Source organism: Talpa europaea (assembly GCF_964194135.1).
Source record: "Talpa europaea genome assembly, chromosome: 16".
In the NCBI taxonomy this organism is placed as follows: domain Eukaryota; kingdom Metazoa; phylum Chordata; class Mammalia; order Eulipotyphla; family Talpidae; genus Talpa; species Talpa europaea.
In genome coordinates this window covers 44,279,633-44,290,158 of record NC_140084.1, presented here as the reverse complement: position 1 = coordinate 44,290,158, position 10,526 = coordinate 44,279,633, and the positions used below count along the sequence as shown (strand labels likewise).

General features: G+C 51.7%; 1 protein-coding gene across 1 annotated transcript; it reads right to left on the bottom strand.

Annotated features, from left to right (window-relative positions):
* Positions 1–3,211: 3,211 nt before the first annotated feature.
* On the bottom strand, positions 3,212–7,052 carry LYPD3 (LY6/PLAUR domain containing 3; the record flags this gene model as incomplete). Its single annotated transcript, XM_084258004.1, has 5 exons — positions 3,212–3,699; positions 4,530–4,691; positions 5,045–5,215; positions 6,259–6,390; positions 6,965–7,052. 5 exons carry the CDS (start codon positions 7,050–7,052, stop codon positions 3,212–3,214), a joined length of 1,041 nt encoding a protein of 346 aa, XP_084114130.1.
* Between the last annotated feature and the right edge of the window lie 3,474 nt (positions 7,053–10,526).

The following is a 10,526-nucleotide window of genomic DNA, read 5'->3' as shown; positions in this document are numbered from 1 at the left end:
CTTCTGACTGTACCCAGTGCTTGTATAAATAAATAAATAAATCTTAAAAAAAAAAAAGTTAAAAAAAAAGGGAACTTTCTTGTGCCTTTGTGACAGGAGGCACAGCTGTCTCCTTGAGAAATTCACCAGCTGACAGTTCTGCTTTCACCCTCCCAGGGAAACTGGGAGATAGTGGCGCTGTATCCTTTCATGTTTACAGTTCAAAGAGATGTTTACAGGTTCTTGAGAAATATATTTCGTGGGTTGTAAAACTGGCTAGAGGCTTTAAAAATAGACTGACATTCATTTCAAAGGGCAGAGAAAGGATTTAGAATGACACATTTTGTAAAGTAAATAAGAAACCAGAGGGCTGGGTCCTCTGTTTTGGATTCTGGAAGGAGGCAGGGGCAAGGCTGTCTTAAACTTAGTCAAGCTAAGGGAAAAGGTCAAAGGCCATCTTGGTGACCGTCTATAAAATCATTTGCCTGGGTTCAAATCCAGGTCCCACGGTTTATTAGCTGGATGACCTGGGGCAAATTTCTCAACCTCTCTGGGTCTAATTTCCTCATCTTTTAAAATGCAGTTACTTAATTCTTGCCTCATCACTGGCTATGTAGATTAAATATGTTAATCAAAGTGTAACACTCAAAATAGTTGCTGGCACATAATAAACTTATTACTTGGCTATGGGATAAATTACTTTACCAGTCTAAGCTTCCTCCATCATCCCATCTGATCATTTATTTTTTAATTTTTTTTTGGTGAGTTCTTGATTTTAAACCTAGTATAGCTATCTGAAGTATCACACTCTACTGCAATTGTATCTATCTTGGGTACTGTCAATATTTATTAATCAGTTGCAAACACTATTATTGTTGCTGACTGATGTTTGTTTCACTTCTCTCTCCACTAACTGATTGTATTTTTAGTTCCCTACGTATCTGGCTACTTTACAACTATACATGTTTGTTATTCATTCCTCTTGAAAAAAATCCTCAGATTTCTTCTCTTATCTTTTTTCCTCCCACTACCATCCCTTATACTTCCCTCTTAATCTCAAAAACCTTCATCCTCTATGAATCCTTGTTTTACTCATATCTGTAAAAATGTCCAGTCTTTGTCTTTATCTCTTTGACTTGTTTCACTACACACAATTCCCCTAAGTTCATTCCATTTTGTTGTAAATGTTAATATTTCATCTTTATGGCTGAATAGTATTCCATGGTGTGGATAGACCACATCTTTATTTTTTTTTTTTTAACATTTTGAGAGGACAGGTTTATTAGAAAAAAGAGAAAAGAAAGCACCTGCATAGTCACAGGTGGGCAGGAGAGCTGCCCAGACCACAGCTTCTTGATCCAACACCTCAGCAGTGGGCACTTAGGTTGCTTCATACCCTGGCTATTGTAAATGCTGCAATAAACTCTGTGGAGCCATCTGAGAATTTACATAGAAAATTACATGAGATGGTAGATGCAAATCACTAAAATCCCTATTGCTATAGTTACTATTGAAAGAAATGCTGCTCAGACAGTTTTTATCTCCAAGTAAAAGAAAGAAATTTTGACCCTTGTCAACAATACCAAACCAATTCGCACAAGCAGATAGCTGCAAAATGTGACAGCCTAAGGAATGCAGGATCTAATTGTATATCTGGGGATCTCTTAGTAAAACAAAATGTTAAAATCAAACCAAGGCCCATGGAGAAAACATAAAACAGGCCAGATGGGCGCAAAAGGAACAAAGGGTTTTAATGTACATTACCAATTGTAAGAAGGAATTCAGGTGCCATCCTGGTAAGATTTTAACTCCTGAGGACTCCATTCATGAGGAAAAGGGGAGAGACTTGCACACTAGGGTATAAAAACTGAATAAAAATGTGTATTGGCATGCCCGCCTTCTAGATAGACACCTGATCTTGCAAGACAGTCAGTAAATTCTCACTTCCACTGTACTCCTTGGCTCCACGTCCACTCTTTGCATTTGGGAGGGTGAGTGCATTTCACACACTCTTATCGATGTTACCACTTACACTGTTGCTCTTGCTCTTCATTCTCTATTTTCCTACCACAGTCATTATTCACTATCGTTTTGTTATTACCTCGTACAACTCCCTATCGAGAGTGACCATGGCAATGTTATCTCACTTTCCCCACCTCTAGTGCCCCTGCATCAAGCATTCCCAAGCCTCCCAGAATCTCTCATTCTCAAGCCAGGATTTTCTTCCCTGGAGCCTCTGAAATACCATCTTCTGATTGGAGAAGATGAAGAGATGGTCCCGAGCTCCTAACACAAAGCAAAGGCAGACAGCAGCACCCTCCACGCTTAGGCCCTTTGGGCAAGTGGGATGCAGTGACTGAGTTCACTGAGTGATTCTTAAGAAACCAGATAGGTAGCAAGGTAGATGGGGTATGGGGAGGGTGTCTTAATCCATTAAGCAAAGCTCCTCAGCATTGCTAAAAGCCCCATTCACCCCTCAATACTGCTTAAGGATTTCACTGAGCTCCCCCCACCAGTGAGGTCACCCACAAACTGGCTAATCCCTAGGAGATGCAAGGCATTCCCCCCCACTGTCCCCAGGGCTGTGACTCAAGATCTCAGCTCCTCTAGCTGTGAGTGGTCTTGACATTCCCACCCTGGCACAGCTTCAAGAGGTTAGTGCAAGGAATGAGGTAGAAATAACGTCTTTAAAGCACTATACAAAGTAATAAACTTTTATTAAAGGATTGAATGTGCCAGAAACTGACCACACAGAGGCAGAAGGCACGGTGCCTGCCCTTGAGGAGCTCACAGTCCAGTAAGGAAGAGGTGGACACAACTGGCACCTAGATGCAAGGGCAGGGGGCAGCAAACTGGCAGGAAAAGCCGTTATCCTGCCCCACCCTCCCACTCCGGGATGGGTATGGGGAGCTGATCATTCTTTCCCAACTTCCCTGTGACCACTCCAACTTCTCTCTGTCCTAGGCACCATGAGGTGACGAGAAAGAGAAAAAAATGAAGGAGTAGATATGTTTGCTGCCCCCCAAGAGCTGAAACACCCCGGTAGAATATATACAACAGTAACTTTATTTCCCAAGGCCGCAAACCAGTGCAGCAGAAGCTGGGGATACTGGGGGCGACTGAAGGAACAGGGGCTGGGCCAGCCCAGTCCAGTGGTGGGGAAGGGAAGCCATGGGAAGAGAAGCTACCCGGGGCCAGGAGATAGGGCAAGAGGGAGGTTTCCAGGGGAACCTCATAGTAGGGTGCCAGCAGCCACAGCCAACAGAAGAGCTGCCAACCCTGCTGACAGAGACGCCGAGCCATTATTATGGGACCCACCTTTTGTGGGGTACTGCGCCATGTTACTACGGTCCTGGTGACCAGTAGCACCTCCAACCAAGTTCAAGTCCTCACTACGGGAGATCTCAGGTTTTACTTCCTGTGGAGGGGTGCGGCTGGCTGGGGTTGGGGTGGGTTTGGTGGTAGAGGTGGAGGTGGTTGGGGCTGGGGTGGAAGTTGTGGCAGAGGTGGTTGGGGCGACCGTGGTGGTCTGAGGAGGGGGCAGCAGGACGAGAGGCGGGATTCGAGGGGAGAAGTAGGTCTTGTTGCGGAGGTCCGAGTTACAGCGGGACCCCTGGCAGCAGGAGCCGCTGAGCGTGAACCCCGGGCCTGTCACGGTATCCCGGGTGCAGAACTCATCCTGGACGCAGCCCCGGACAGGTAAGGACACAGTCACATTAGCTGCAGGAGGGAGACACAGACAGGTCCGTGGTTGGAGGGTGGGGGGTAGGCACAGTCAGAATGAAATTCAGGGGGCAAGAACCCCCAAAACAGGAGTCAGAAGAGCTCTGTATCTATCCATTGATTCCAAAGTCTCAAGTCGGGCCCCACTTTGAGAAACAGTCTTGGGCACACGGCACATGGGCCACATTTGCTATAGCACTTTGGAGGAACAGTGTGTAGACTGAACTACAAGTCCCAACACCTTGGAAAAAGCATTGGGACAGGGATACAACACCTCTCACCAGAACCAAAGAGCAAAACAAAATTCCCCTTTGTCCCTCCCGCCAGTTTCCCTCGATTTCTTCTCTTTCCTCACAACCCCAAGGCCAAATTTACTCTCAGACTCAGAGAACGACATTTCCCAAAATACACTTGGCAGAGGATGGGGCTTGAAAAACTGCATCTCCCATGTTCCCTGAGGCTGAGGCCAGGAGGCCATGCTTAAATATTCTGGGATAAGTGGGGGCTCTAAGCCCTTCCCTTTGGAGGCGTCAGAACCAGATACCCCGCCATGCCTCGCAGAAGCTTGGAGATTCTGATCCATGCTCCCATTCTGCTCCTAGCAGAACCTCTACGGAAATGTATTTCCAAAAATCACTCCACTCGACTAAACTGAGGCTGGGCTGCATTGCTCATGCTGCTCTAGAACAAGGCAAGCACTGTGGCCTACCGTTTCCAGAAGGTGCTGGAGGTAGGAGAACCCTGGGGTTCTGGGCTGGCTACCGACCGCCCACGAGGCTTCGGAAAAGCTACCACAACCCCTGCGGGCCACTCCGGGGCTCACTCACCTGCAGTCAAGGTAACGTTGCCGTCGAAACAGCCCTTGTAGACGCGGTCACTAGCATTGTAGCAGCTCACAACCGGCGGCGCGGTACCCTGGCACTTCTCGCGGCTCAGCCCCACGCAGCTGTAGCACTCGGTGCCGTTGGGCGCGGCTGCACTTTCGTTACCTGTGCCGGGAGCCATAATGAAGGAAGGGGCGGGGAGGGGCTGGGACCCGGGGACCCTCCGGCCAGGTCTCCGCCCCTGGAGGAAGCGCCTCGTCGCCGCTAGTCCCGCCCCTAGGACCCAACCTCACGGTGCTTCCAGCAATCAAGCCCCGCCGGGGGTCTCTAAGCCCCTCCGCCTCGTGGCCCCGCCCACATGTTTGCCCCGCCCCTCGGGTCCAACCTCCAGGTACTTACAGCGATCAAGTCCCGCCCCCCGGCACCGAGGCCCCGCCCCCAGCGCGCACCTGGCTCGCCCCCAGCCGCCCGGCCCGAACCTGGCGCCGCCTCTGACCTGCGGTGTCAACTCCACCCACCTGCGGGGTTGAGCGCTCGCGAGGTGAGGTTGAGCTTGGTGTTGCAGCGGTCCTGGGTGCACTGCTGCAGCTGGATGAAAGCCAGGATCCCGAAGAGGTCCAGCCCGCGGTCATTCTTGCCGGGGAGTCCCGACCCGCAGCCCCGTATTGCCACCGAGAATTGTCCGTGGACTGAGGACGGGAATGGGAGCGAAGTCAGAGATCAGGCCTCGAGGTCAGGCCTCGAGGGCCTCCCTGGTGGCGCGAGGGGTTAAGCACCGCACTATGAAGCTGTCCGCAGCCTCTGCAGCACGAGTTCGATCCCCAGCCAGCCAGGGAGCTACCCACATGGCACAGCAGACCTCTCCTGACTCACCCACTGCTCCCCTCAGCAGTGTATTTTGTCGGTCTGCCTGTTCTGCTCCCCGCTCTGTCTCTGGTGAATCCTCTCTCTCTCTCTCTCTCTCTCTCTCTCTCTCTCTCTCTATCTTTCTCTCTCTCTCTCTCTCACACACACACACACACACACATCTCTGGTCTGTGCCCCAGCTCTTGTATGCATAAATAAATAAATCTCTTGAAAAAAAAGACAGAGAGAGAACAGGCCTCGAATAGACTCGAATCAGAGGACTGACCGGCCTGGGTCGGCAGGCGGGGGGCCTCAAAAAGAGCCATTGGAGGGTGACAGACAGAGGGGGGACCCCCACGAGCTGAGTTCGAGGGGACAGACAAGCTGACACTGGACAGAATCGAGGGGGAGGGCTAGGGGCGGAGTTAGGACGGAGCCGCAGGGAACACTCTCAGAGGGAACTGAGGGACGGACCTAAGGGCCCAGCATCAGCGGGAGGGGGAGCCTCCTAGGAGCTGTGGCCACAGAGAGGGACGGGATTTCATGGAGGCTGAGTCAGGGCGGAGCCTCGGCCTAGGGAAACCCGGGGAAAACCTCCAGAAGACGCCCCCTCACGTGGGGCCCCACTGGATAGGGGAGTTGGGTTTAGGAGAGGATTCCGGCAGGACAGAAGTGGGTAGAGAGGCTCGCGCGTTCACTGCACCCCGCTCGCAGCTCTCAACCCCTCACCCCTAAGCCCCAGGGGCGTGGTTTGTGCTGCAAGAGAAGGCCCGGGCCGCGTTGAAGGGGTGTGGCCAAATCCGGAGGGAGGTTCGGGACTATCAGGAGGCGGGGCCTGACTGAAGATGCCTGAGGGGTACGCGAGGAACTGGGGGGCCTCACTCACTGGTCTCCACCGCCCCCACGGCCTCGGTGCAGACGTCCACGTCCGGCGCGCACTTCACGGTCTTCATCTTGCGCGGGGAGCATCCGTCATCTGCCTTCTGCACGCAGCTGTAGCACTCCAGGGCCTGAGCTCCTAGGGGTGCAGGGCCGGGTGGGACTGAGCAATCCCTGCTGAAGCCTCCTTCCCTCTGTGCCCCGGACGAGACAATCCGATTGCACACCCTTTTCCACGGCAGGAGTAAGGAAAAATTCCCCACAAATTTTGGGCCATGGGATACAAGTGCCCCTGACTATGGTGGGAACATCCTTCCCGACAGATCCCTACCCCTGATGGGGGGAACACGTACCCACAGTTCTCTGTACAGGGTGGGAACTTGATGTTTTCCCAAAGTCAAGTGGGTTCATTTCAGTAAGAGTTCCCTTCCCACAACCCCCTATGCGGCATGGGGGGGGGGGGCACTTCACATGCCCCCTCTGAGCAGGCCAGGGGACCCTTCCCAAGCCCCTCTGCTTAGGATGGAAGAACTCTCCCCACAGCCCCCCAGCCTTCTCACAGCCCTCTCTGACCAGGGTAGATGGTCTTTCCTACCGCCTCTCAGCCCAGGCTGAGAGATTCTTCCCACAGCTTCTCCGTGGGGGGTGAGAGGACCCTCCTCTCTCCACCCCCACAGTCCACTCCCTTGTAGCCCTCCCTGCAGCAGACCCACCTTCTCCAAGCAGCAGTGGAAGCAGCAGCAGGAGCCAACCCGTTGTCCAGATCCCTGCCGGGAAGCCTGCTTTCCTGGCGGAGTCCATGGCTCCGTCCTGCTCCCTCGGTGTTCCCCTGGGTGTGCCACCTCCCAACCCAGGCCCTCTTACTTGAGCCCGGGATGAGTAACCTCCCCCCAGGCAACCCCCGCCTTGCCCAACCGGGCCAGCCAAATCAGCGTCCGCTGTGGGGCGGGATACTCGCCCCTGGGTGCGTCACCCACAGCTGCCAAGGAAAGGGCGGGAGTCAAGGATCCCCAACAGCTCCCAGGAGAAAGTCTTTGTGTCTGGGGGGACACGTGGGAGCGCTGAGGCTCAAAAAGAAGGGTCCACTCACTCTAACTGGCCAGTCAGGAAATACTGACTGTGTTCCCACAGTGTGCAGCCCCTAGAGATTCAGAGCCAATCAGAGCTTGGCCTCACGGAGCTGGCAGTCTGGTGGTACACGGGGTGGGAGTAAGACAGATGTGAATCAAATCATCATGCAATTTCTTCTTTTTTTTTTTTTTTTGATTTTTTTTTTTAAAGAGGCATGTATTTTTATTTATGTATTTATTTATTTATTTGTTTGTTTGTTTGTTTGTTTATACATGCATTGGGTACAGTCAGAAGCCCGGGAGGGTGAGAGAATTCACCAGAGCCAGAGCGGGGAGCAGAGCAGGCAGAAGGACCGAAGTACACTGCTGAGGGGAGCAGCGGGCGGCAGGAGAGGTCTGCGCGCCATGTGGGACCCCCCTCAGGTGGCCGGGGAGCAGCCGGGGATCGAACCGGCGCCGCAGAGGCCGCGGGCAGCTTCGCAACCCAGCGCTCAACCGCTGCGCCACCGGGGAGGCCCCAATTTCTTCTTTACAGCGGGATAGTGAGGGCAAAGTGTGGGGAGCCACAGGAAGGTGTGAAGTCTTGAAACAAGGGCTAGCCAGTGAGGCTTCCCTGAGATCATTTTGAGTTACGTTTCAAAGACAGAGAGGATTTAGGCAAAGAAGCAGGTCCAGGTGGGAGCAGAGCGCATTCCAGCACATACGTTGAAGTAGGAAATGGTACACAACCCTCCAAACACAGTGGGAAGCAGTGAGCCTGGAGGTCAGAGGGGAGGGGATTGGGTGGAAACTGAGGCAGAAGAACCAGGGCATTTCAAATCCTAAGGAGAGATGTGGATCAGTTCTGAGAAAGGTGGAGAATCTTTGAGAGGGTCTAAGTCAGCTTAGGGACATAATCAGATATGCTTTTTAATATAACAGATCTGGGAAATAATACAATCCATGGGAAAGTGAATGGCAAAAGAATGATTCACTAACCCCCATGGAATACTACACAGCACTGAAAATGAGTCAGCTGCTGGGATCTGCAGCCACATGGATGAATCGCAAAAACTTAATCAGTTCAAGAGCCTTAAATAAAACAAAACATACGGTGTGGCTCCACTGATATCTCCTAGAACAAACACATCAGTCATGATAGAAATCAGAACAGGGCAGCTTTCCAGCCCACCTGTGACTATGCAAGTGCCTCTTTTTCTTTCTCTTTTTCTTAATAAATCTGTCATTATAAAATGTAAAAAGAAAACAACAACAACACAAAAAAAAACAAATAAGGGTGACTTTGGGGAGGGCTTTACTCCAAAGGAGAAATAGTGAGGCACCCCCACTACCTTCATCGGGGTGATAGTTACACATGTATACAAATATGAAAAGGATCATCAAGCTGTCTACTTCTGTACTTGACTGAGTATACGATCCCCTTTTTTAAAGAACGAAATAAAAAGGAAGAAAATGTCACTGTGGCCTCTGTGTTGAAAAAGAAAGGACTCCAGAAGGGGAGGGAGGGAGGCGGTAGGCTAGTGAGGGACCTGGCCCCAGCATGGCTGAGGTATTCTGTTGCACGCACACGATGTCACAGGACCTCAGGAGACAGGGACGCGGTCACCGTGATGGAGAGGCAAATGTGTTACCATGTCTGAGCATGGAAACAAACAAGAGTCCTGGCAAGCCACACAATGACTAAGCATCCCCACGTCCTGGCTAATATAATGATTGCTTATATCATGTTGTGTTATGTTATATTATAATTGTCATAAACTTACAGTTCTAACCTTGTTTGTTTCTCCTGATCCATAGATAAGATTAATCTATGGCGGGAAAAATAGCGGCCATCTTCATGAAGATATTATCTATTCCCCAGACCCTGTTGGGTACCCCGTTCCCAACAATGACTAGTGCCTCAGTCACACAGGTGGGGTCACTTGGCATCATGGTGAGGCTCTGAGAGAGAAAGTGACTACTTATGATGTCAGTCAGCACTGGCCCCTGCTTCCCAGCCTTGGAATCCCAGCCCCCTTATTGTTTGCGGGGGGCCATGCTTAAGTGTCCTCACCTATGTGAGCCTCTGAAGTGTCTGTTTTATCACTAAAGGAGAGTCTTACATGGTGGAATGAGGTAGTGGGCAAAGTATTGAAGTTGGAATCAGACAGACTCAAATTTTAATCCTGCTTCTGCAATTCTCTTGCTGTGTGATTTCGCTTAATTTGGTCTCCCTCTCTGAACTTCAGCTGCCTCATTTGCCAAGAGGGTCTGAAAACCCTTATCTCCTGAGGGAGTAGTGAGGACTCAGTGAGTGACAGGCAGGATGATGATACTACTGTTATTGTCTGCTCAGGAGCAGGAGGCCCTGCTGGCCCCAGCTGCGTGGGAGAGTTTCAGGGAGGAACCCCAACTGGCCTGACTGGAAGAACTAGCGTCTTGGGAGGGAGTGGGACCCAGGGTGGGGAACCTCCTCCTGCTCAGGCCTGCCCGGATTCTGGGATCTGACCCCCGCCCCCCACCCGCCACCTGGCCCAGCACCAGAGAGCAGAGGGAGGTTTGAATGCTGGGGACCACCACGCAGGACTGCTGTTGTGCCTCCTTCCGCTTTCTCTCACAAAGGTCTCTGCAAAGAGATACAGAAACTGGTTCCCGGGAATATGAAAAGAGGGGTCGGTGAGGAGGCTCCCCAGGAGGCACAACAGGACCTCAGACTAGCATGGGGTCATTTCCACTCTTGGTTTCCCATCCCCAGAGGCAGAGCATGCTCTGAGCCCAGGGGCATTCCCATTTGTCTCAGACCCTCCCTCTAAGAAGTACTGCTGAGATCTGCCAGGACAGGGGTGGGGCAGCGGCAGGGCCAGCCAGACAATTTGCAAAATGAAAATACTGGGACCTGGTTCAAAAGGTAGGAAAGAGGGCCGTTAAATGTACTACTATAGAAATTTTTTTATCCCTGTGTTCCATCTCTCTTGGCTGCTCCTGGTGTTTAACTTCATGTTCCGCTGTGAACAAGGATGCTCAGGGGGGTGAGCACAGACCCACACAGGTGTCCAGCCTCTAACCAAAGCAAACCGAGGGTTTGGTTCCCCAGCCACCAGTAGTCCACAACCACACCCCACCCTGAGATGCCCTGACCGGTCCCTGACCCTTAACTTCCCATGTGCACTGAGGCCCTGCCAAGGCTGGAGGGTGGCAGTGGTCACAAGGCAGGGACAAGGAAGAA